A 26783-nucleotide genomic window follows, 5' to 3' on the forward strand; every position below is an offset into this window, starting at 1 on the left:
CTGGTTGAGGAGACAGTGGCAAAGGGGCCGATTCACCTGGGATCTACAGCCTGGAGACTGGCCTGCCCTAGTCTTGAAGTCCCAAAGCCATGGACACTCTCAAGTTCTACAACCTTAACAAGCTGTAGGCCTCTCCAGACCTCAGTTATTTCATCCACACAATGAGGCTGGAGATCCCTGCCATGATGACTGGGGGAATATGAATAGATGTGCTTTGTAAATGTTAATTTTTTATCTAAGTACAAATGTAAATGTAATGTTCTTGAGTGAGAAACTGACCAAGTTTACAGATATTAAAACTGAGGCCTAGAAAGATGAAATCCATATCATTTAGGGAAGTTAGGAAGACTGTCCACCGCCTTCACTGCTGTTGACACTGGGATTGCCTCCCATTCCCCACTTTCTACCGGTTCCTTGGGAGCGAGAATAATGGACAGATGAAGGGTTGAGAGGGTCACGTTCTTGAGATTCTCAAAGGAGATTTCCTCTTGAATAGAACATCTGTTGGACACCTTCTGTGTATCAGATGCTTTCCTAGGGACCATGGAAAGCAGACTCTCCTTGAGAGTCCCTTGGACAGCAAGGAGATCAAACCAGTCAATCCTAAATCAGTCCTGAATATTCATTGGAAGGACTGATCCTGAAGCTGAAGCTCCAATACTCTGGCCACCTGATAACAAAGAGCCGACTCATTGGAAAAGACTCTGATGCTGGGAAAGACTGAAGGCAGAAGAAGGGGGCGACAGAGGATGAGGTAGTTGGATGGCATCACCGACTTGACGGACATGGGTTTGAGCAAACTCGGGAGCTGGTGATGGACAGGGAGGCCTGGCATGCTGAATGCAGTCCATGGGGTTGCAAAGAATCATATGAAGCAAGTGAACTCATAACCATGAGACCACCAGGGAAGTCCCCCCCATATAACTCATTACTCACACAAAGGATGAGATGGTTGCCTGGCATCACTAACTCAAATGGACATGAGCTTAAGCAAACTTCAGGACACGACTGAGTGACTGAACTGAACTGAGGGACCAGGGGGGTAAAGACAACACATTCAAGTTCTGAAAAGCCCTCGATCCTGAGGATTTGGTGATTCTCTTTTCACCCCCTCTCTCTCTCTCTCTCATCTTCTCCTTCCCAGAAGCAGCTCTGCCTGCCCCTCTGAGTCCTTTCCTCACAATGAGCCAGACATTCGGGTTGTTAATGGTAATGATCATTGGTCTGCAAAGTTTCTCTTACCCAAAATAAAACTTGGGTGTCTTTTTTTTTTCCTTTCATTACCTCTAGCTTATTTAGTGTACAGAACATAACTCCTCCAGTGAGGAAGCTCTGCCTCATTTACTACTACTATCCACATTGAATTTGGCAAACTAAGAGTGAGAAATTGATTTTAAAAAATGGAACTACAGATCTATTGGGGGGGGGGAGGTGCACAGCATGCAGCTGGCTGACATACAGACTCTGAGATGCAGAGTCTTTATGGCCCTTATCTTTGGAAGCACAAAGCAAAATGACCAGCCCCTTGAATTCTACATACTTCTTTTTTTGTTTTTTGGCTGCGCTGGCTTTTGTTGCTGTACTTGGGATTTCTCTAGCTGGACTGACGGGAGGTCCTCTGTTGCAGTGCTTGGGCTTCTAATCAAGGTGGCTTCTCTTGTTTGGAGCACAGGCTCTCGAGTGTGGCTTTCAGTAATTGCGGCATGTGGGCTCAGTAGCTGCAGCTCCCTGGCTCTGGAGCGTGGGCTTAGTAGTCGTGGTGCATGAGCTTCGTTGCTCCGAGGCATGTGGAATCTTCCCAGACCAGGGATAGAACCTGGGTCCCCTTATTTGGCAAGTGGACTCATAACCACGGGACAACCAGGGAAGTCGTCCCCCCCACACACACATAACTCATACTCACACTAAGGATGACATGGTTGGCTGGCATCACTGACTCAGATGGACATGAGCTTGAGCAAACTTCAGGACATAGTGAAGGACAGGGAAGCCTGGCTTGCTGAAGTCCATGGGGAGCAGCTGAGCAACAACTCACACAGAAGAAAGGGCAGAAAGCTCCCCGCTTCGCTTGCCAGGAGGCGGAACGCTGCCCAGGAAAGTTGCTCTTGGAGCTGTGGAAGGAGCTGTGGGTGCCCCACCTGAGAGCTTCCCTCATGCAAAGCAGGAAGCCCCCTATAGGAGACACGGGAAACACGCTCCAGCTGCCGCCCCCCTGTGAATGCCTTTGCTTTGCTCAGGGCACTTTCAGAACAGATAGAAAAGGCAGGCGTTTCCTCTTCAGCCTCCTTTGCACCTAAAGCCAGGCGTGTGATCCAGACTGCATCACTTAAGCCTACCCACATGAGACTTCAATTCAGAGGCTCTGTGAAAATCCTACCCTGCTAGCAAGGGCAGCAACAGAGGGGTCTGTCTTCAGGGGCATAGTGGTTACAGAACTGGGCTCCTGCCACAGTAACAGCCTTGGTGCCACAACTGCTGTGTGTGTTGCTGTGATGCCAGTGGCAGGGGTGGCATGGTGGGATTAGAGCTTTATCACCAGAAGCTTAGACTGAGCTCTCCAGCCCGCCTAACAATTGGGTAACCATGAACTACTCAGTGTCATTTTACTGATTTTTTTTTTAAAGCTCTGAGTTTTTTGTTTGTTTGTTTTTTGGCTGTGCTGGGTCTTCATTGTGGTGCTCTGGCTTCCCTAGTTGCGGCACGAGCCCAGTATCATTTTAAAATTTCCTTTCCTACTCTATAAGCCAGGGTCAGCTTCTGTTGCTTGCAACTAAGAGCCCCGAATGACAGTCTAGTTCAACTTCACCTCAGCCATCATTTCCTGAGGTCCCAGCAACAAGAGAAGCACTCACATGTTCACTGTCTGCGGTGGTCCCAGCGACTGGGTTAGGGGCTTTGTATGCATGTCTCAAGGAGTTCCTACACTGTGAGGTGGATACTATTCTCACCTTCCGTGAGAGGTGAAAAATATCTGAGCTATCAAGGCATTAGAGGACTTGTCCAAGGTCTTACAAGAGGGTAATTCAATGTTGCAGCAGTAGGTGAGCTCTCATAGTTACACTTGGATTCCAGGAGAGACAGTGGCAGTCAATTGCTCTGCATAGCAGGATGTGCAGAACTAGGCAGACCATCTGTCTTCACAACATTCTCTACTCTGAAGGAAGGACCCGAAACACTTCATTAAGTTCACAGAGGGTGAAGTAAAGACACAAAGATGGTTCACTGTCCGAGGAGGATTTTTCCAGGACAGTGGCAGAGATTATTAACAAGGGATCACATTGTAACCCCACAAGCATGTTTTCTGAAACTTGCAAGGGGAGGGCTAAGGGACTCCACGCCTGGTAGACAGTGAGGGGTAGCCAAAGAAGCTGAAAGCCTGCATTTAATTAAAAAGCATCAGTTTGCTCAGGCCTGCACTGCAAATACATTCTAATACAGGTAATTTCTGTTCCATTCATTTTCAAGCACTTATTTCATTTACACAATTCCAAGGCCAATAAATCTTGGCATTAAGGCTGGCTTGATGCGTGATGCAGACAGTCTAATTAAGGATAGGGCATTTTATCAGCTCCTCGAAATTTCCTTTTCCCTAGTATACAATTTTTTATACGGGGCTGATATTTTTTTTATTCATAAGGGCTTCATTGCCATTTGTCATAGCTGCATTAACTGGGCATCTAATGAAGACTTGGATATGGAAGTCTGCATCTCATCTCTCCTCAATAGGGAAATTAATAAAGCAGCAGGAAAATAGCTTCCTGAACTGAAATGTTTTTAGCCCACCCTGAGTCATCTAAAATAAATTTTGCTTGTGTCTTCCAAAATTGGGTTTCGTATAAACTTTAGGAGACAGTATTCAATTTCAGCTTGCACCCACTGACAGCCTGTACCCTACTCCCCTACCTAATACATCACTTGGAGAGGCTTGGATCAGAGTAGCCACAGCCTATTTTCCCACTACCCCCTCTACACACATTTACTGAGCACCTGTCATAGGCCAGGTTCAGGGACAGAAAACAGGCTCTAGAAGGCCACAGTCAAATGAGTCATGCTACCACTATTGGCCAGTGTAAGAAAAACATCTTAGTTAGCCAAGCATCAAGGTTGGGAGCAAGCTAGGAAGATTAGCTGCTCTATCCTTTTGCCTCTGAGAGTGAGCCTCCCAACTCTTTTCTCCATAACTGCTGCCTGTGATCACAGACATTAACTTTTATGGATATGTGAGTACACTGGTTTCCCAGGGATGTCACAACAAAGTACTACAGGCTGAATGGCCTGAACAACAGAAGTATATTGCATCACAGCTCTGGAGTCTAGATGTCCAAAATCAAGGTGTCAGCAGGGGTGGTTCCTTCTGACAGCTGTGAGAAAGGGTTCACTCTTTGGCTTGGAGATGGCCATCTTCTCTCTCTGTCTCTTCACGTTGTCTTCCCTCTATGAATGTATCTAAATTTCTCCTTTTTATAAGGATGTCAGTCATATTGGATTAGTGAAAGTCACTCAGTCATGTCTGACTCTTTGCGACCCCATGGACTGTAGCCTGCCAGGCTCCTCTGTCCGTGGAATTCTCCAGGCAAGATACTGGAGTGGGTAGCCTATCCCTTCTCCAGAAGATCTTCCCAACCCAGGAATTGAACCAGGAGCTCCTGGATTGCAGGCGGATTCTTTACAAGCTGAGCTACCAGAGAAGGACCCACCCTAATGACCTCATTTTAACTTGATTACCTATATAAAGACTCTGTCTCCAAACAAGCTGACATTCTGAAGTACTAGGGGTTAGGAGTTCAACATATGAATTTTGGAGACACACAATTCAACACATAGTAATGAGTGTCTCTAAAACTGGTTTAACTGGGAAATGCCCTGGTGGTCCAGTGATTAGGACTCCACACTCCCACTGCAAGGGGCCCAGGTTTGATTCCTGGTCAGTGATCTAAGATCTTGTAGGCTGTCCGGTGCAACTAGAAAAAAAAATTTTTTTTTAATTTAAAATAAAATAGGTGTAAATAAGCAGTAGCAGCACAAAACAGCTAGAACACTGCATAGAGGGCTAAGAATTCCATGTTCAAGTTCTAAATTAGCCACTTCCCCTCTCAGAGTCTTGGATTTCTTCTCTAGAGAATAAGAGAGCTGGACGGGGCCTCCAGAACCCTCTCACCCCCCGGGATCCTGTTGCTGACAAAGTGAGAGAAGTTGAAGCAGCACAGCAGGGAGGTTAATGATGAGGCTCCCCCACTCACTAGAAGACTGATCCTGAGCAAGGACTGATGTGAGCCTTGGGGATTTTTTTTGTTTTTAATACTCTAAAGTGAGGACAGTAATAATAACTACTTCAAAAGGTTCTGAGGACTAATAAGGCCTGTGAATTGCCTGACACATGGTTGTCATGACAACAGTTATGTTATGAACTTCTAAAGGTATTACTGCTCTTATTACTACCAGGAATCAGGCGTTGGACCTAGGACTCAGCTCTCAGGTGGTGTCCGCGATGATCGGAAGGCAGGGGTCTGTGTCCCAGGGTCCTATCCCATAGCTCACGTGGAGTGAGAGGCTGCAGCTGGCAGGATTCCTGTGAACTTTGTAGCCATTCTCTTCTCCAAGGGACCTTCCTGACCCAGGGATCGAACCCCGGTCTCCTGCATTGCAGGCGGATTCTTTACCACCTGAGCCACCCGGGGAAGCCCAACTTTCCCCACCTCCACCTTATCCAAATCCCATCCCATTCTGACATCCACATTCATGTCATTAGGGTTAGGGCTAGGATTTCAGGTGATTTTTTTTCTCACTGTTTTATCGATTTTATACACCCTAGAAAAGTTTAATAAAATCTATTTAATTATCTCATTTAAATGCAGCCCTGTGACCTCACCCCCACATGAACACTAGATTGCTTGGGGTCTGTAGTAATCATTCAGCTCTCACCTTCATTGAACTGTTAATTGTTCATATGTGTCTCCACCTAGACTGAAAGTAACTTGAGGAAACAAATGGGTCTTCTTAGTGATATTTAGCAAAGCTTATTGATTGACTCCCACAATGCACTGGCCCTCTACATAAACTATCTCATATCCTCCTGATGACACGATGAGGCAGGTAATGGTGCTCCTGCATCACAGATGAGACTCTGAGGCTCAGAGGTCGCATGGGTAGGCAGTGACCAGGCTCAAAGTCCAATTCCACATTTGTCTGACCCTGAGGTCACCAACCTAGCCTAGTGCTGTCCTCAGCAAGCTACCAGCTACGGAATCATGAGCGCTCCTGTCCCTCACCTAGGCTCCTCCGGCCTGATAGGGTTTTCCGTGAGCTTGCTGCCCCCTGGTGGCCTGTGAAGGCCTGCTCCCCCTCCCAGCTTCAGGCTCATTCCACTCCAGACCTGGGACCCTAAGCACCACCAAGAGTTACCAGCGGGGCTGGCCTTGGCGCAGCAGAGCGCTCTGCACCTACGGGAAGGCTAGAGCCTCTTGCAGAGTGTCACTTTTTAAATGGACCCCCCTACCAGGAGGATTCTGCTCCTAACAGCCAAAGAAGAGGGCTTAGTGTCCGGGGCCAACAGCTGTGAGATGACCTACAGGGTTTGGTTCACCCCACCCAGCTTCTCATCTCCCCCTTCCCAGTCAGGACACGTGGGCGTGGACACTCTCTGCAGTATCCTCCTGGGATTTCCATTTCCCAAGAGCTTGTTTACGGACCAGAGGAGGGAGAAAAGGATAAAGGTGGTTAAAGTGAAGAGCTTAAAGTTTCTTTACATAACACAGAGTCCTTTTCTCAAACAACCCATCAAGATTCTTCAATAAGTACTACTGGATTCCTATTGTGCTCCGCAGCTGCAGTGCTCAGGATGCAGAAAACACTCTGTCTTGAAAGTAAACATATAAAAAATTACAATTCAGTGAGACAAGTACTCTGATATTGGCGTCCTGGGACTTCAATCACACGAAAAATGGTTATCAGCACTCAACACTGAGAATAGTTTCATCACAAACTGAAGAAAGTAGAAAACAATGAGGGCTCAGACCTCCTCCAACTAACCATCACTCCAACCCCCAGCACTTCTGTAACTTATATAAGCCACTTGCTCCCTCTGCCTACCTGGGCAGGGGAAAAACAGCAGGAGGACACAGCAAGAGGGGGTGGTGTGGAATAGCCTGTCTCCATCTCTGGAGGGACGAGGATGTTTGAGCCAGCGGTCATCCTCTTCCTATTTGCTCATTTTCCCTCCAAAGACCTTCCTTAACAGAATAAAAAGTGATCACTACCTTTTCTGAGACTCCTATAATGACTGTGGAAAATTCTGAAAGAGATGGGAATATCAGACCACCTACCTGCCTCCTGAGAAACCTGTATGCAGGTCAAGAAGCAACAGAACTAGACATGGAACAACAGACTGGTTCCAAATTGGGAAAGGAGTACTTCAAGGCTGTAAACCATCACCCTGCTGATTTAACTTATATGCAGAGTACATCACGTGAAATGCCAGGCTGGATAAAGCATAAGCTGGAATCAAGATTGCCGGGAGAAATATCAATAACCTAAGATATGCAGATGACACCACCCTTATGGCAGAAAGTGAAGAAAAACTAAAGAGCCTCTTGATGAAAGTAAAAGAGAGTGAAAAAGCTGGCTTAAAACTCAACATTCAAAAACCTAAGATCATGGCATCTGGTCCCATCCCTTCATGGCAAATAGATAGGGAAACAATGGAAACAGTGGCAGACTTTATTTTGGGGGGCTCCAAAATCACTGCAGATGGTGACGGCAGCCATGAAATTAAAAGACGCTTGCTCCTTGGAAGAAAAGCTATGACAAACCTAGACAGCATATTAAAAAGCAGAGACATTACTTTGCCAACAAAGGGCCGTCTAGTCAAAGCTATGGTTTTTCCAGTAGTCATGGATGGATGTGAGAGTTGGACTATAAAGAAAGCTGAGTGCCAAAGAATTGATGCTTTCGAACTGTGGTGTTGGAGAAGACTCTTGAGAGTTCCTTGGACTGCAAGGAGATCAACCAGTCCATCCTAAAGGAAATCAGTCCTGAATATTCATTGGAAGGACTGATGCTGAAGCTGAAGCTCCAATACTTTGGCCACCTGAGGCAAAGAGCCGACTCACTGGGAAAGACCGTGATGCTGGGAAAGGTTGAAGGCAGGAGGAGAAGAGGACGACAGAGGATGAGATGGTTGGATGGCATCACCAACTCGATGGACACGAGTTTGAGCATGCTCCAGGAGTTGGTGATGGACAGGGAAGCCTGGAGTGCTGCAGTCCCTGGGGTCGCAGAGTTGGACACAACTGAGCACGACTGAACTGAAGATGCTCCAGCCCAGCAAAGTTTTACACCACAGGGGACCACTAGGGGGCGGTACTGCAGTGGCAAGCTGCCTGGGGCAGGACTTCCACCGCCAGCCCGCCAGCTCGTTACGTTTTCTAATGCTAATTTTTAAGGACAGTTTTAAACTGCTCTTTCTAAAATTTAAATGACCCATAGCACGTGACCCCTGCTGTTGCTGCTAAGTCACTTCAGTCGTGTCCGACTCTGTGCGACCCCAGAGACGGCAAACCACCAGGCTCCCCCGTCCCTGGGATTCTCCAGGCAAGAACGCATGACCCCTAAGTTAATATAAATAATTTCTCTAGGGCAGGAATCTAAAACTCCTGAATTACAACATTCAAGACTGGAATTAAGAAGGGGGAAAAAAAGTAATTTTTAAGGCAGCTGCAAGTTTCTCACGGTCACAGCTCGGGAACGAAGAGAGACTCTGAATTTGAGAAGAGCCTTGAAGCTGAGCCCCAGAACAGAAGGTGTACTGTAAAAGCTCGAGGTGAGAGGGTTGGAGAAAAGGTAGATCCAGGAGTGATGTAAGGAGGGCTTAAGCACAGGGAGTGAGTATCGGCTTATGGAGGATGGGAGAACTCGGGACATAACTCCCATTTTTATCAAAATGCTACCAATCTTATTGTAAATTGGCACCACCTTTCTGGGGTACAACATGTAAGTGCATATTAAGTCTTAAAAATGTCAATATCCTTTGACCCAATAATTCCATCTTAGTAACTTATAAGGAAAATTTTTAACTGCACAAATATTTGGCTATAAGGATATCCAGCATTTGTAAAAGCCAAAACCCCCAAAATAACAAAAAAACTATAAACAACCTAACTTCAGTTTAATATGAGTTGCTTAAATCAATTAAGGACTATTTTGTAAGTATTACAAAGGATGTGTAAATAAAAACTTACATGTGCGTGCATGTGTGCTCAATCGTGCACACTCTTTGGGCCCCCATGGACTGTAGCCCCACACGCTACTCTGTCCATGGGCTTTTTCAGGCAAGAATTTTGGCGTGGGTTGCCATTTCCTTCTCCAGAGTGTAAGGTATAGTTCAGACCGAGGCAGAAAGAGGAAAGACGACCTCAACAGAAGTAGGTTACCTTTATTCAGGCAAGGAGGGGAGAAAGTCAGCCTAACGACCAGGCTGAGCGCTGAGAGGGATCAGGGAGGCTCCATATTTATAGGGAGGTTTGTGGAAGCCATAAGGGAAACATTAGTCAGGCAGGATGTTTTGGGTATTCTTTAGTCGAGATGGCATTTGTAGTTGGGCAGGGGGTGATAAGTCTTCTGGGCAGGTGCAGGGGGTTACAGGTGAAGGTTTCTGGACAGGGGGTGATAAGTCCCAGATAGATGCAACCAGCCTGGAGCATCAGGGTGGGGCCTAAAGTTCTGTTTTGTTTTCTCTGAAGTTAGATGATTCAGCAAGGGCCTTTGAGACCGTTGTTTTCTTTTCTAGGCCCAAAAGACTCCTTCATTCCAGACCCTGAAATCATAAAAAAATGGGGAAAAGGGCGCCGTATCTCTCTGACTACTTCCTGCTGGATAGGGGTGACGATTTTGGGTCTGGAATGGAGGATCATCCTAGGGCCTAGGGTCTCCTTTTTCTGAGCTTGGGGTGAGGCTCTCGAGAAGAATGGTCTTGACCTGATCTCGAGAGATGGCCCAAATCCATTCTTGGAGAAACCTTTGAAAGAGATTGAAGAGACAGAGTCCAAATAAGAGAAATAGAATGATAAGTACCAGTGGTCCCAGGAAAGGGAGCAACCAAGGGAGGACCTGTTGGAACAGGTTTTGGGGACTGTAAAGGTTTTGTAACTCTTTTCTGCAGCCTTCAATTCTGTCTCTAAGTTCTTTGACTCTGCCCTGGACTATGCCTGTTTCATTAACAAAATAGCAATTGTCCTCTCCTAGGAAAAGACAGGTCCCTCCCTTTTTTGCGGTGAGAAGGTCCAGGGCTCGCCTATTTTGTAGGGCCACAGAAGCTAATGAGTTAATTTGTCTTCAGATTGAAATGAAGGACTCCACTACCTGCTCCATGTCTTCATTAAGTTCTTGGAACAGCTTGTAGTAAAAATGGGCCGAGGTCGAGATGCCCCCAGTCCCAGGGCCTAGGGCTGCGGCTATGCCGGTACCAATCAGGAGGGGGGCTATGACAGCTCGTCTTTTCCTGTGGGAAAGTTCCCCTTGGGGGTAGACTATTTGTTCTACCTCTTCCTCTTTGAGGAATGTTAGGCCCGGGGTCAGGAAGACCAAGATGCAAAGTCCAGGGAGGTCCAAGGGGAGACATGAATATGCATAGGTCCCGCAGAGAATGAAGATTCCTGGATTGGTGCAATTATTTGTGCTGTTCCAGAGAACCCAAGTGAAACAGAAGGTGGGAGTGGAGTTTATAAGACCAGTGTAGTTGGGACTAGAGTAGTTGATACAGGTTAGGTTTGAAGAGGCTGAGGGTAGGACATTGTCAGAGACTAGCCCAATGAGTTGTGTAGTTTTTTGTTGGGAAGGGGAGGTATAGTTGCCCTGTAACAGCCAGGATGAAGGTAAGGGAGTTGTTATGTGTGGTGAGAAAGACAGTGGCATGCATATCCAACACTGGGATGTGTGTTGTGTGTACTGGAAGAATTGGAAGGAAGAGTTGAGAAGGCGGGTAAGGTGTTGGTTGCCAGAGGGAGGTTTTAGGAGAGGCCGTAATTGGGAAAGAAGGTCTAGGCATTTATAAGGCTCAGGGGTCGCCTGTAACCAGGAAATTATGTTCTTTATGACTTGTTCTTGTTTCTTTTCCCGATTTTGATCTAGTACCCCGCCCCCGTCTGAGTTCCCCTAGTGGGTAATGGGATAGAAACATATGTTTCTTCCATTTGGCTTATGGCAGGTACTCACAAAACTCCCTCTCTTTTGTACTTTAACAGTGAGTAGGGATTTGGACTTCTGCCCCCGAGGTTCATGGTGCATGGTTTTGGAGCTGTATTATAACATGAGGAATGTACATAGGAATAAATGTCAGAGCAGGGGCAGGGAGTAGCCAGAAGGCTGTGGAGTGCAGCAAGGATAAGGAACAGAGGAGTCATGGGGCTGTTAGTTAGGCAGTGCACAGGAAATAGCACCCTAGGAGTGGAACACAGCTAGCAACGCAGGCGATACCCACGGAAAGACGAAGGATAGGTGGCCAGTCCTGAGGGGAGACAGTTACTAGACCTATAGCAGGATTAAGATTAAGAGTGCTATGATAGTTAGAGAGACAGGGAGAGGCCAGTCAGGGCGAGGGGAAAAAGGCTCCAAGTTGGTGGTTGTTTGAATCTGAGGGGGAACAGTGTTCATTAGGATGTAGAATGATGTAGAGAATGAGAGTAAAGAAATCAGTTTCGTCTGGAGTCAGGTTGTAGAAGGTTCCCTGGAGCCACAGTTGAGACACCAGTGTGTCAGGTCTTTGAAGGAGGTTCCTGTCAGGGTGCTGGTCCAGAGGGCTTGTAGTAGTTGGGTCAGGATCAGTTGTAGGTTAAGGAGAGTCCAGGTCACTCAGTGTCTTCTTGGATGGTTGACAGAACTTGTTGCCTGGTGAATTTTAAGGAGGTGGGTCCTGTGAGGGAGACCTGATAGGGGTCAGTTAAGGAGGGAAGTGCAGGGTCGGAGGTGACCTGTTTTAGGCAAGAGAGGTGTACCCAGGAGGTGACCTTCTCGAGTTTAGCTGCAGTTGGGGTAAGGAGGGTGATTTTGAATGGTCCCTGCCACTTTGGGTTTACGTCACCCTGGGGATTATCAGACAGATAGACCATGTCCCCAATTTGTAAAGGGGGCGGGGAGGCTTGGGGGTCAGGGGCAGGAAAGTTGTGGTTGACGTATTTCCAGAGGGCATTGCGGAGTTCCGCCAGCAGAGGGGAGTGTAAGAAGCTTGGTATTGGAGGAGGTTCAGGGGGGAGTCCAGGAGGGAGCATGGGCCTTCCATACATCACCTCAAAGGGGCTCAGCCCCAGGGGCTTTCTGGGCAAAGCCCATATTCTGAGGAGAACAATTGGCAAAAGTTTAGTCCAATACAGATGTACTTTGAGGGTTAGTTTAGTAAGGGTTTCTTTATTCTTTTCATCCTTTCTACCTTTCCTGAAGACTGGGGACGGTATGGAATGTGAAATTTCCAGGATATCTGTAAGAATTGGACAAGTTGTTGGTTGACCTTGGATGTAAATTCCAGGCCATTATCAGACTGTAGGGATGAAGGCAGGCCAAACTTGGGGATAATTTCTGTGAGGAGGATTTGGGCCACGGTGTGGGCTCTTTTGTTTGTAGTGGGAAATGCTTCTACCCATCCCTAAAAGGTGTCCACAAGGACCAGGAGGTATCTGACTCTCCGGACTGGGCACATATGAGTAAAGTCTATCTGCCAATCCTGTGCTGGGAGGCTGCCTCGCATTTGATGGGTTGGAAAGGATGTCGGTTTAAGGTTGGAATTGGGGTTAGTACGTTGACATGTTTGACAGGAGTGGGTAAGGTTATCTAAATATTGTTGGTCAGCATTGGATATGGGGAAGTGGTTACGCAACAGTTGAGGAACTGTTGGAGTGTCTTGGATGAGGGATGAAAAAGTGAGTGTAGACAAGAGAGGATTTCTCTGGTGGTGGGAGGGTCGGGTGGAGTCAGAGCTAACATGACAGGGGACTGGAGGGAAGGATGGGACAGGACTATATCTTTTGCCTTCTGGTCTGCAGCATTATTGTAGGCTGATATGAGACTTCTCTTTTGATGTCCCCTACAGTGGAGGATGGCGGCTTTATTTGGTAAGAGTGCTGCCTCTAGAGGTTTGTGGATCAGGTCTGAATTAATAATGGGGGATCCCTTTTGGGTTAGGAAACCTCTTTCTCTCCATATTAGGATGTTTGAGTGAAGTATGTTACAGGCATATTTGGAGTCTGTGTGGATGTTAACCCTTAGATTTTTAGCCAGAGTTAAAGCTCTGGTGAGAGCTATCAGTTCTGCCTGTTGGGAGGTGGTGTGAGGTGGCAGAGGTGAAGCTTCAATTGTCTGGGTCTCGTAATTGTGGCAAAGGTCCCCCTGGATGATGGTATACCCTGCTGCGAAGGGTGGGGATTTTTGAAAGCTGCCATCAATGAACCAGTGTGGGGTGTCTGGGTCTAGGATGGGCTGATCTGTTAAATGTTGGAAGGGGTTTTAGGTAAGATCTACTGTTAGGCTGCAGCTATGTAGGAGAGGGTCTGTTGTAGAGGATGTGGGTAATACGCTGGCGGGGTTAAGGGGAGAGCAGGGGGAGAATGAGAGCTGAAGGTCGAGGAGAAAGCCATGTAGGACCTGTACCCTGGAAGGGGGAAGAGAGAGGAAAGTCCAAAGTGATAGTAAGTCTCGGAAGGTGTGTGGAGAACAGACTGTTAAAGGGGCATGCCTAGAGAGTTTATTTGCTTCGGGTACGAGGGCTGCGATAGCAGCCATGGCCTGTATGCAGGGAGGCCACCCCTTGGTCACCATGTCAAGCTGTTTTGACAGATAGGCTATGGGACCCCAGGTGTCTCCAGCCCGCTGACACAGAAGTCCTAGGGCCTGTCCTTGGTTGGAATGGGCAAAGAGAAAGAATGGTCTGGTGTGATCTGGCAGGTGGAGAGTTGGCACTCGGAGGAGGCTCTGGGTGAGCTGGCGAAGAGGATTGGCCAGCGAGGAGGGATTAAAGAACGGCTCATCCAGACATCCTTTAGTTGCCTCATAGAGTGGCTTTGCAATGAGGGGGAAGTTAGGAATCCAGATACAGAAAAAGTTTAGGAGATCGAGCATAGACAGGAGTTCCCTTTTTGTTTTTGGAAGTGGACAGTTAATCAAGGTCTGGATTCTATCTGGGGGGATAGTTCTTTGTTGATGGGATATGGAGAGCCCCAGGTAGATGACGTTTGTCTAGGCTATTTGGGCCTTAGATTGGGATACCCAATAACCCCAGGATCCCAGGGCCCCAAGGAGTTTGGCAGTATGTTGGAGGCAGAGTTTTCTGGTTGGGCGACAAAGGAGGAGGTCATCTATGTATTGGAGGAGATGACTCGGGGCTAGGTCGAGTGTCTGTAGGTCCTTTTGTAAAGCCTGTCCAAAAAAGTGGGGACTGTCTCTGAACCCCTGGGGGAGAACTGTCCATGTTAGTTGTTGGGAAACGTGAGTCTTGGGGTCTTGCTTGGTGAAGGCGAAAAGGAGTTGGGAGAGGGGGTGGAGGGGGATGGTGAAAAAGGCATCTTTGAGATCTAATACGGTGAAGTGGGTTGCAGTCGGGGGTATGGTAGACAGAAGGGTGTAAGGGTTAGGGACTACTGGGAATGTCGATGTGATGGCCTCATCAACTTTTCGCAGATCCTAGACCAGTCTCCAAGAGTTTGGTCCCTTCCTTACTGCCAGAATAGGGGTGTTGTGTGGTGAATGGGTAGGAATTAGGATAGACGCTTGAAGAAGACGGTCTCTGATAGGCTTAAGTCCCTTGTGGGCATCTGGGGTGAGAGAGAGTACTGTTGTTGGGTGATTATAGTCGAGGGGTCTTTTAGGGTAATGTGGACTGGGGGTTGCTGTTTGGCTATGGAGGGGTGATCAGTGTCCCAGACTTGGGAGTCCAAGGGTAGATCCAAGGGAAAGTCAGGGGTGAGGGATAGGGACCGTCCAGCTGCCATCTGCATGCAGAATATAGAGACTGTATCGAGGTGGGGTATGGTAATAAAGACCCCCAATTTGGATAACAAATGTCTCCCTAGGAGTGCCATCAGGCATTGAGGCATTATGAGGAATGAGTGTATAAGGGTCAATTTTCCAAACTGACAGAGTAATGGAGGGCTGATTTTTGGCCTTAGGGGAACTCCAGAGACCCCCTTGATTGTGAGTTCTGAGTCTTAAGTTGGGCCAGAGTAGGAAGTTAAAAGAGAGAGAAAGTGGCTCCAGTGTCTACTATAAAAGAGGTCTTTTTTCTGGCCACTAACCCCATCTACCCTAAGTTCCAAGCTCGTGTTCGGGACATGGGCTGGGGGTTGGAACCCAGGCCCCATCATTGGAACAACTCTTGTAGTGTTGGGCTGGGGTTCTGGGGAGAAGTGGGGGTTTCCCCAGAGGCACCAGGGCGTCCCTGTGGGCATTCCACTCTCCAGGTCTGGGAGGTGGGGACCACTCCAGGGGCATCAGGGCGCCCCTGGGGACAGTCCATCTTCCAGTGTCCCCATTGGCCACAGGTTGGGCATGCTTTTGTGGGGGACCGCGGGTTTGGGCATGCCTTTGCCCAGTGTCCTGACCGGTTGCATTGGAAGCAGTGTCCGGTGGTGGGGCCGGAGGGGGGGAGGGGGTCTTAAGCCCCATTCTGGGATGACTTGGGCCAGGCTGATCTCTTTTTTTAATTGCTGCCGCCAAAAAGGCATATTTAGCTTTTCTCTCGTGTTCTTTTTTTCTCTTAGCCTCCTCTTTATTATTGAACACCTTGAAGGCTACTTCTAGAAGGTCTCTTTGGGAGTCTCAGGGCCCTTTTCTAGTTGTCCAAGCTTGCGTCTAATGTCAGAGGCGGACTGGCTGATGAATTAACGTGAAGGTAGAGTAACCCAGCAGGGGTGGTGATACCTAGGTTGGTATACTTCTGGACTGTGTCTGTGAGGCGTGCTAAGAATAAGGCCGGATTTTTGTCTGCCTCTTGGGTGATTTCCCTGACTTTATCATAATTGACATGGATATGAGTATTTTTTTGCATTCCTTTGAGAATGCAAGTAATCATATGATTGAGTCTCTTGATACCTGGGTCACTGGGCTGGTAAGTCCAGTGGGGATCTAACTGAGGCACCACCTCATCAGCAACTGGGCTATCCCAGTCTTGGTCGTGTAAATGATCAGCATGGGCTTTTGCCACTTGCCAGATACAGTCTTTTTTGTCAGGGGTGAGAGTGGCATTTAGGATATAATATATGTCACTCCATGTGAGGTTATAGGCCTGGGAGAGTCTCAGGAATTTTTTTTCTGTATCTGGTAGGATTTTCAGAAAATGATCCTAACTTTTCTTCTATCTGGCTCATATCTGACAATGAAAATGGCACATGGACTCGGGTGGAACTTCTGGTCCTGCCACCTCTCTCAGGGGAAACGTGTTGGGTACATGACCGTGGTGGTGAGGTGGGGGGGGGCGGGGCGGAGTCGGGGAGATGGGGTAGCAGGGTCGAGGCGGATTCAGGAGAGGTTTCCGGGCCAGTAGGAGAGTTGGATGAAGGGGAAGGAGAGGGTTGGCGGGGGGTGGCAGGTAGGGACGGGGCTCGTCCACGGGGTCAAACCCCGGGGGTGCGGAAGGTCGCAGTCTGCAGTTAGTTGAGGAAGAGAGCCCTTTTGCTTGGGAGGCAAGGTGCATAGAAGGACCTCGCGGGTGGAGCAGGCCTTGTATAGGAGGGCCTGCTCCGAAGGGTTCAAAAGGCTTGGGCATATGGGACCTCCGACCACTTGCCATTCTGTTTAAGGAAGTCAGTGAGATTTTGAAGAATGTTAAAGTCAAATGTGCCGACTTCAGGCCAGCGGTCTTGATTGTCTAATTGGTATTGAGGCCAAATCTGTGTACAGAGTTGTTTTAAACGGTTATCTTTGAGTTCAGTGAGTGAGAGTGGTTTGAGATTTTTGGGAACACAGGTCAGAGGGGAATCTTTTGGGACAGATTGGTCAGACCCCATAATTGAAAGGCAAGCGGAGGCTCCTATTGAGAGCTCGAGTCCTCACCCGTAGTCGCAATAGGAGTTTTGAGAGGAGCGCTCTGTGTTGAGGTGGAGCATCCCCCACCGTCGCCCTCAGAGCGGCCCTGGGCCGGGTTCCCTGGGACCCGGAGAAGCCTGAGTTCTAGGGCGCCTCTAGAACACCATCTGGATCTTACCTTAATCTAGGGCCGGCTTGAGTGGAGTGTTGCATATAGAGCAGTCTAATGGCAAGAGTTCCCTATTCCGGAGGTCATCAGAGAGAGAGAGAGAGGGAGAGGGGGTACAGCCGAGGCCTGGGGGTACGCAAATCATCAATAAAGCCTTAGCCCAAGGCTTGCACCACTCACGAAGGCACTAGGCGTCCCCGAGGGGAACCTGAGCCCCAGGAGAAAAGTGAGCTCGGCGGACGTTCACCCTCCCAGACTCTGGGAAAATGGAAAGCAATGAGAGGAAGGGAGAGTGAAAGAGGGTGAGACGAGTGTCTCGCCCCTTCCCGGTTTCGGCACCAAAAATGTAACGTATAGTTCAGTCCGAGGCAGAAAGAGGAAAGACAACCTCAACAGAAGTAGGTTACCTTTATTCAGGTAAGGAGGGAGCGACAGTTGGCCTAACGACCAGGCTGAGCGCTGAGAGGGATCAGGGAGGCTCCATATTTATAGGGAGGTTTGTGGAAGCCATAAGGGAAACGTTAATCAGGCGGGATGTTTTGGGTATTCTTTAGTTGAGATGGCATTTGTAGTTGGGCAGGGGGTGATAAGTCTTCTGGGCAGGTGTAGGGGGTGGAAGGTTTCCGGACAGGAGGTGATAAGTCTTCTGCGCAGGTGTAGGGGGTGGAAGGTTTCTGGACAGGGGGTGATAAGTCCCAGATAGATGCAACCGGCCTGGAGCATCAGGGCGGGACCTAAAGTTCTGTTTTGTTTTCTCTGAAGTTAGATGATTCAGCAAGGGCCTTTGAGACTGTTGTTTTCTTTTCTAGGCCCAAAAGACTCCTTCACAGAGGATCTTCCCAAGCCAGGGATCAAACTCACGTGTCCTACACTAGCAGACAGATTCTTTACCCCTGAGCTACCTGGGAAGCCACTTACTGACAGGGAAAGACATTTATGCTAAATATGTGAAAAAGATCAGCAGCAGAATTGTATACCCAGTATGTGTGTCAATTTTGCTTTAAAAAGATACAACAACATAAAAGCATTTACTTGCAAAGATAATTGGTTGAAGAATATTCTCCAAGGGATTAATATTCATCTTTGGACAGAGACTATGGGTGGGCTAATTAACTTTCTTAAAAGGTTATTCTAAAGTAGTCCTGCTGCTGCTAAGTCGCTTCAGTCGTGTCCGACTCTGTGCGACCCCATAGACGGCAGCCCACCAGGCTTCCCCATCCCTGGGATTCTCCAGCCAAGAACACTGGAGTGGGTTGCCATTTCCCTCTCCAATGCATGAAAGTGAAAAGTGAAAGGGAAGTCGCTCAGTCGTGTCCGACTCTTAGTGACCCCATGGACTGTAGCCCATCAGGCTTCTCCATCCATGGGATTTTCCAGGCAAGAGTACTGGAGTGGGGTGCCATTGCCTTCTCTGAAAGTAGTCCTACCTAGTCTTTATCACAAGGGCCAGGTTCTTTCCCTTGCCAAAGGGGAAGAACCAACATTTTCCTTAAAATCCCGACAGTTTCCCCAAACCTCCATTAGCCTTGTTCCATCTCGTCCTCTAGTCTGTGTTCAGTCATTTCCCCTACAAGCCTGGGGATCCTTCACTGGCGTCCTGTGTCGCTCTTGTCTGTCCCTGCCCCACCGCCTGGATGAGATCCCGCAGAACAGGGCAGGTTATTTATTGTAAAACTTCAATTAGATCTGGCCCGACTTCTCGGAGTCGGTGGGACTGCAGATCTCCCTCCGCAGGGAACATTCCACGCCATCCAGTCGCCCGTCGCCCGTCGCCGCGCGGGAAACAGAACCCCTGCCAATACGCGGCGGCGGGCGCGTAATGATGTCATCCTGAACATAACGCGCCGCGAAATTTGTCCCTTTGGAGGCGCCGTCCTTGCTCGCGGCCCGCTCACGTCATGTGACCGCCCGAGAAGCACCTGACACCAGTGGCGAAGAAGGAGGCGACCCGCGACGAGATGGAGGCTACCTTAGAGCAGCACTTGGAGGACACGTGAGTAGTATCCTTGTCGGCCCTTCCTGGGGTCGCGGCTGGAGAAGTTGAACGGGACAGAGTGCGAGCTGCGAGCGCCGGCTGGGCGTCTAGGAGACGCTCTGTCCCAGAGCCTCCGGTGGGGGTGCGAGGTGACCCGGAATTAAATCGCGCCGGGGCTCCGCACACTCCCTCCCGAGCCGGTCTCCGCGGTCCGAGCCCCAACCCCTCTGCTGTGCTGACATTGTCTGGACAGGGTTGTTCTTCGACAGTTTCAGGAACCTGGTTCTTTTGAGGGAAAGATGTACCACCTGTGCCGAGCCCTGCCTTTATAAACGTAAACACACATGCATATTTCCTTCCGGGTGTAACCAGTTACTTGTCGCCTAAGGAAATGAAAGGCATCCTTGAAATTTTTCGAATGAGTAATATCTACATAAAATCCAAAATTGGAAAAATATAAGACAGCGTACAGGGGAACACCTCCTTCCCATCAGTACCGCTGAGCTTCCCACTTCCTCTGTATGAGGCAACCCATTGTTACCTAAGAGTTTCTCAGCAGTTCTTTCAAGTGAGTAGGTATGCTAAAGTATGCATTTTTAACAAAGGCAACAAAATCCCAGCTATTGCAGCGTTCCTGGCACTCCAGAGCTCAACAGTACCGTGCCAGTCTTTTCTCTTATGAGAGAGAAATTGGTTTAACTTCATTCAAAATAGTTGTAATTGAAGTTTTCTTGGGGTAGGAGTGGATGATAAGTGAAAAAAGATTGAGTAACACGAATTTAATGTCTGGTACATAGAAAGCCTCTTTGTGTTATAAGTAATGTCATTTTCCCACATCATTTTCTTCCTTTTTCCTGTGTTTCTGGAATTAGAATGAAGAATCCATCCATTGTTGGAGTCCTGTGCACAGATTCACAAGGACTCAATCTAGGTTGTAAGTATATCACATCATCCCTTTTGGTGGACTGCATAGCACTTGATGTTGACTGAGAGCCTGCTGCTAAGTCACTACAGTCGTGTCCGACTCTGTGCAACCCCATAGACGGAAGCCCACCAGGCTCCCTCGTCCCTGGGATTTTCCAGGCAAGAACACTGGAGTGGGTTGCCATTTCCTTCTCCAATGCGTGAAAGTGAAAAGTGAAAGGGAAGTCGCTCAGTTGTGTCCGACTCTTAGCAACTCCATGGACTGCAGCCTACCAGGCTCCTCTGTCCATGGGATTTTCCAGGCAAGAGTACTGGAGTGGGGTGCCATTGCCTTCTCCGGACTGAGAGCCTAGTATGCTATTGTTCTCTAGTTTTTATTTCCTGTTATCCGGACACTTTCTGGGGACTTTTATGAGAGTAGATATCATCTCCAAATAACAAGATTAGAAAACTGAAACTTCTCAATTGACATTTATAAAAGTAGAAATGTTCCTTGCAGTTCTGGCACTGCACAGTTGCTTCTACTGAAGTAGTATTTGAATCATTTTAAATTGGGTCTAGAAAGGACTTCAGATGATGACAGTAGTTACTATTTATTGAATAGATGTTGGGGCTGCTAAGCTCTGTATACATTATCTCTAATTTTCACAGTAACCCTGCTAAATGTGTGATGGTGTTATTTTTCAGTTCAACTTCACTTAACGGTAAGTGAGTAGGCAATAAAAATGTGGGATGCAGGGTTGGACACACGTAGGTTCAACCCCTTGCTCTTCTATTTACTAGTAGTGTGAACTGGGACCAAAAAGAACATCTCAGAGGCTCAGTTTCTTTACTGAGTTGTTTTTTTAATAATAAATATTATGGAATTGCATCCATGAGCTCTTACTGTGTACCAGGTACTATTCTAAGTGCTTTACATATACTAAGTCATTTAATCCTCATGACAACCCTATGAGGTAAAGAAACTGAGGCACAGAGGTTGAGTAAACTTGCCTAAGGTCACACAGTTAGTAAATGGTTCAGCTAGGATTTGAACTGGCTCCAAAGTCTTTTAATCACAGTACTATAAGATTATATATATAATACACTCAACACAGAGTTCAGACATAATGCTCAGTAAATGGTAACAGTTACACATGAGAAAATAAATCCAGAAAAGTAAACAATGGAAGGTTTCAGCTAAGTCATGTCAGAACAAGTAAACCCAGGACATCTTGTCTTTACTCCTCTGTACTATAGGGCTTTTTAAAGCTCAGAATTGTTGCTGGGAGAGTAATTGAAAGTAGTAGTCTGTGTCACCCAGTTAGATTTTGCACACAAACCGGTTGGTTGGAGGAAAAAGGGCAGATTTTTTTGAGGTGCTTGCCACGCTCACAAATGGAAAGGCTGAAATTCAAGTGCAGAAATCTAAAACTAAATGTATTCCTTCAAGAAACCTTCAAGGCCCAAAAGACTGCACTGTATGTCCGATTAATGTTTTACATAATAACAATAAATCCATCATCCCTGCCATAGTGGCATATCTATGACCTGACTTAGTTTCAAGCAGAGGGGCTTGTGTTGCCTTTATATACAGAAAGATATTGTAAACTTAGTAATTACTTTTTGGACCTGGCAACTAAGATTTAGTTATTATTTACAGGCTAAAACAAACATTAGTAAAAAGTCAATTCTGTTGCTGTTTGAAAACAATCAGCTTATTCTAGTGGAAATAACTGCTCGCAGAATATTTATATGTGCTGTCAAGGTGATCTGACAGCTGAACTCCTGAGTAAAAATCTTTATATCCCTTGAGGTTGAGCTCAGTAAAAGGAAATCAGATTTCCCATGAGGAATTAGTTTCAACAAGTCTCTGGCCCTTACCGGCTGCTTTTTGTCAGTCTCACCTCTGAATTTCTTCTTGGTTTCAGTTTGCTATCAGATTGACTTGAATTATAGCTTACTCATATGCTTGAGAAGGTGTTTAGAGATGGTGATGGGAATGATCTGGAAAACTGAGTAGTTAAGACCTTACTGAGTTAAAAGCTGTTGTTGGCTTTCTCGCTAACGTAACCAGCTGAATATCAGGGCAGAATGATTTTGTCACCACATAACCTAAGAGACCATGAGAACCCTCTTTTTGTGAATAATTCAATTCAGTTCTATGGTACCTCTGTACTCATGTTTGGACAGTCAGGCAACATGATATCATCTCTGTCTTCCAGGCCGCGGAACCCTGTCAGATGAGCATGCTGGGGTGATATCTGTTCTAGCCCAGCAAGCAGCTAAGCTAACCTCGGACCCCACTGATATTCCTGTGGTGTGTTTAGAATCAGATAATGGGTGAGTAGATGGCAACAGATCCTTTCCTTTCCTATTTATTCAGGAAAATGCCTCAGAAACGTGACCAGGGCTTGCCCTGTGTTCATCAGTGATTCCTCATTCCAAGTACTTGGAGGGAGGTTCCACCCTTTGGACGATAGGACCAGATGGGTTGGTCTCTGAAGCTAATGTGCTTTCAGACCACAATGACATTTAAATGAAGAGTAAGAGTTGTCATGAACTATCAGTAAAAGAAAGCAATAAATAACACAGAGGAAGACTCAACAACAGAAACAATGTCTGTAATAATAGAAGTACTAAAGACATTCCAAGTGAGAGTCCTCCGAATAATAGTGAAAAAAGCAGAATACAAAAGTATGCACATTATGATCACAGTTTTATATCAATAAAATGAGAGAAAATGTATATATAGTATACATGCAGATGAAAAAAAGGAAAATATTAATAGTGGTTGTCTTTGAGGGATAGGATTATAAGATTAATTTCACATTTATATTTTATACTTTTCTGTATTTCCCAAATGTTTTATTGTGTTTAGATATTGCTTTCATATATAGAAAAATAAGTATTACTTTTTTAGTTGTATCCTAAATCAAACAGCCTCTTTAATCTTACATTGCCACCCACTTGTAGCACTGTACTGATATCTTCCACGTTGCCTTTCAGGAACATTATGATCCAGAAACACGATGGCATCACAGTGGCAGTGCACAAAATGGCCTCTTGACATCTCGTATCAGTTCTCCTGCATATCAGTTCTTCTGCAGCCTGTCACAGGGATTCAGTCGTACCTTATGTTAATTATCTCATAGAACTATTAAACCATTCATGTAATATGCATTGGGCACTTTTCTGTTAATTTTAGAGTAGGTTGCTTTTTGACACTTTGTGGATTTAGTTAGGAAAGGATCATGTTTTGAAGCAGCAGGTTTAGGTCACCTTGTATATAGAATTTTGTTAAGTTTAATAAACCTGGTTGGAGGAAAGCTTGGATCTTTTCTGAATTCTTTAAACTCTTAACAAATGTTCATTTTTTCAATTATCAAATTGTAATTTTTCTTGAAAAGGTTAACTACTACAAATTGTTCTCTTTCAGAAGCTCCTGAAATACATAGATTCTCACAGAAGCATCTATGGATATGTAAACCAAGTCAAGCTTACTGTTACCCCATAATAAAACATAATAGCAGATATCATAAGTATTTACTATATGCCAGGAACACATTTAATTCTCATTAACAACCGTATATGGGTTTTCCTAGCAAAAAGGTGAAAGCAACTCAAATGTCTTACCAATGGGTGAATGGATAAGCAAAACATGGTATATACATACCATGGAATATTATTCAGCCTTTAAAAAGGAAGGAAATTTTGACACATGCTATAGCATGGAGGACTCTGGAGGACATTATGATAAGTGAAATAAGCCAGTCACAAAAAGACAAATACTGTATGATTCCATCTATATGGGGTGCTACCAAGAGCAGAAGAATTCATAGAGACAGGAAGTAGAATGGTGGTTGCTAGGGTGAGAGAGGGGAAAAATGGGGAGTTACTGTTTAATAGGTACAGAATTTTTGTTTTACAAGATGAAGAGTTCTAGAGATGGATGGGGTGATGGCAGCAACAATATAAATTATTTAATCCCACTGAACTGTACACTTAAGGATGGTTACGATTAAAAAAATGATTACAATAGTAAATGTTATGTTTTATGTATTTTACCACAATAAAAGTTTTAATTTAAAAACATGGATAAAAATACCACATGAACTAATAAATAATTCAGCACAATTACAAGAGCAAGATCAACTTATAAAAGTGAAAAGGATTTTTCTATATCTCAAAATAGAAAATAAAACATTTGCAATAATAATAATAATGAATTTAGGAATTTAATAAAGGATGAAAAAAACCTGTATAGGGAAAAAGTTTTTACTCAAGGATTAAAAAATGAGCAGCACTAAATAATTATACAATGTAACAAAATATCAAATCTGCAAGGAATTTTTCCTGAATATAGTTTTTCTAATAGTAATATAGTTTTCCTGATTTTTCAATATAGTCCTAATAAAGATGGTGGTAGAAAATTTTTTTGTAAACTTGATACACTTTTCTAATATTTCATGGAAGAATAAAGTTTTCATAAATAGTTGTAAAAGAAAAAACCCATATGGTAGGTACTCATTTGTCCCATTTTGCATTTGTATAATTAAGAGATCAGCAGTCACCATTTGTACCTAAGATTCCAACTCCTGATCTTACTTGTCTTGGTTTCTCCCATACAACAAGGCAAATCAATCATAATTATACATAAATTCCTTCCCTCCAAAGCCTCCCTCCCCTTCCCTCACCCCATCCCTCCAGGTCATCACAGAGAGCCAGACGGGGCTCCTTGTGCTATACAGCAACTACTCACCAGCTATCCATCTTACACCTAATAGCATGTACATGTTGAAATGGGCAGAAGACCTAAACAGAGCCTTGTTTTTAACAGCCCAATCACTGCAGAAATAGGTATGATTGGCCAGAAGAAAATCTACCGTTCGAAATACATGCTATCTTCTTTTCAGCCTTTATCATTCTCAACAACAGAACGGTGCACAAGCAGATTAAAAAGTCTTCATTTTGTTGAATTTGAATGCAGCTTCTGTTGCGCTCTAGCAGTTTAATATCTGACAGTATAAAAAGAAATCTCTAGAATAATATTCAAAAATACCAAGCACCTACAAATAAAAAGTGCTAAAGTAAGCCCAGTGGCCTACTCTTATAACTTAAGAAATGGTGGGAACTCTCCCCATATCTTAACTCTTCTGCACAAAGAGTGAGGACAGAAAAATTCAGCTAAAAATAAAATCTTGGTAGTTCTGTATTAACACTCTTAAGTCCCTAAGTGCCAAAAAGTATTCATGGGCTATGTTTGTCAGTGGATTGACAGTGGTGACAGGAAAATCATGCTGTATTCTTGCTGAGTAACTTTAAGGCCAAGAATTAGAAAGTCAGAGGTTGAGGGAATTATTTATGCTTAGTTCAAGATCCTAAAAGCTTTATGAAATCGATTGGGTACAGATGTCAGAATTTAACCAATATTCCAATGGTGGCTTAAGAATTCTGCTCTTGATATTAAGCCCCACATGATTAATAAGAACCATTTTAAATGAACTAAGTATACCAATAGCAGGTCATTTAAGTGCAGTTACTATATATACAGAGTCCTCACAACAAACTTTCAAATAATATTAGCCACATTTTACAGGGCTGGAAACAGATTCAGAAAGGGTAACTTGCCCGGAGTCTGCAGACTTAAATAACGGTAAGGTGGAGATTCTGCCCAAGTTTGCATTTCCCACTGTATTTCAGAGTTTTCTGTATGAAAGATATGTTTCAAGGGGTTCATCTCTTACAGCATATTTGCAGCTTTCCTAGCCTCAGTGAATGACTCACTGTTCTGCTGCATTTTAAATCGGACCCCGCCCTCAGTATCAGACCTGACTATCAATACAAAGCTAGCTTCTTGTCATCCTATTATCAGAATCAGCCCTGCTTTAAAGAGTAACAAGTTCCTACCCTTACCCCAAAAAAAATCTTACAGATGTTTACTAAAAAGTTATTTTTAGAGTATGATCAGTATTACCAACCACACATAACTGCCCACTTAGAGGGCATCTTCTCAAACCACAAAAGCTCTGCTTCTGGTAGCACTTTAGTCAAAAAGTATTATAGAGTTGGTTTTAAAAGCCTGAGAAGCCCCTTACTTTTTAAAAAGGAACATGCATAAATATGTGCAGATTTTCCAGATAAGAAAAACACACATTGGCCTAAAACACGCTCTGGTTTAAAACCTGGAATGTTGGTGCTGGGGAGATGAAAGGCAATTTCCTATTTACTTTTTTTTTTTTCTTTTTAATGTGGAAGGTGGAGCAGAGGAAGGAAATGGGATAAGAAAACTGAATCATCCCAGTTATTTTCTAGGAGACTCAGCCTTCACCATTTCCAGAATGAAATGGGAAAAAACAAGTTGCATTAAAATTACAAGTATATACCTTTCATAGGAGGTGTTTGAAGTTAAAGTAATCAAGTATAGAAAAGTAATTAAAACCGGGCTTTGAACTTCAAAGTACTAACCAGAATCTTCAGTCATACACAGAAGCACACACAAATGGGCTGCAGATTGCCATTTGTAGCCCAGAAACTATATCTCTCTGGAGAAAGAAATGTCAGTGCACTCCCGTATTCTTGCCTGGGAAATTCCATGGAGAGAGGACCTAGTGGGCTACAGTCTATAGAGTTACAAAGAGTCAGACACAACTGAGCAACTGAGCATACACCTCTCCTGGACTTTACAGGTTTCTCAAACTCCTACAGAACTCAACTCTCCCCAAACCTGTTTCT

The 26783-nt window shown here is 45.5% G+C and overlaps 2 protein-coding genes across 2 annotated transcripts in view; one reads left to right on the forward strand and one right to left on the reverse strand.

The window, feature by feature from the left end:
* LOC129656418 (uncharacterized) overlaps positions 1–17081 on the reverse strand; it is a 29019-nt gene extending 11938 nt beyond the window's left edge. The window contains exons 1-3 of the mRNA XM_055587098.1: positions 17029–17081; positions 12069–12324; positions 10357–10542 (exon numbers count right to left, since the gene is read on the reverse strand). Of these exons, the coding sequence (XP_055443073.1) occupies positions 10357–10542; positions 12069–12324; positions 17029–17081 (495 nt within the window). The remainder of the gene's footprint in view (positions 1–10356; positions 10543–12068; positions 12325–17028) is intronic.
* Positions 17082–19022: 1941 nt separating this feature from the next.
* Positions 19023–23377, forward strand: LAMTOR5 (late endosomal/lysosomal adaptor, MAPK and MTOR activator 5). The gene is made up of 4 exons (XM_055584787.1): positions 19023–19163; positions 20018–20079; positions 22274–22391; positions 23058–23377. The coding sequence occupies exons 1-4, from the start codon at positions 19129–19131 to the stop codon at positions 23116–23118; spliced, it is 276 nt and encodes a 91-aa protein (XP_055440762.1). The 5' UTR covers positions 19023–19128; the 3' UTR covers positions 23119–23377.
* Positions 23378–26783: the final 3406 nt, after the last annotated feature.

Source organism: Bubalus kerabau, chromosome 6, assembly GCF_029407905.1.
Source record: "Bubalus kerabau isolate K-KA32 ecotype Philippines breed swamp buffalo chromosome 6, PCC_UOA_SB_1v2, whole genome shotgun sequence".
Classification (NCBI taxonomy): Eukaryota; Metazoa; Chordata; class Mammalia; order Artiodactyla; family Bovidae; genus Bubalus; species Bubalus kerabau.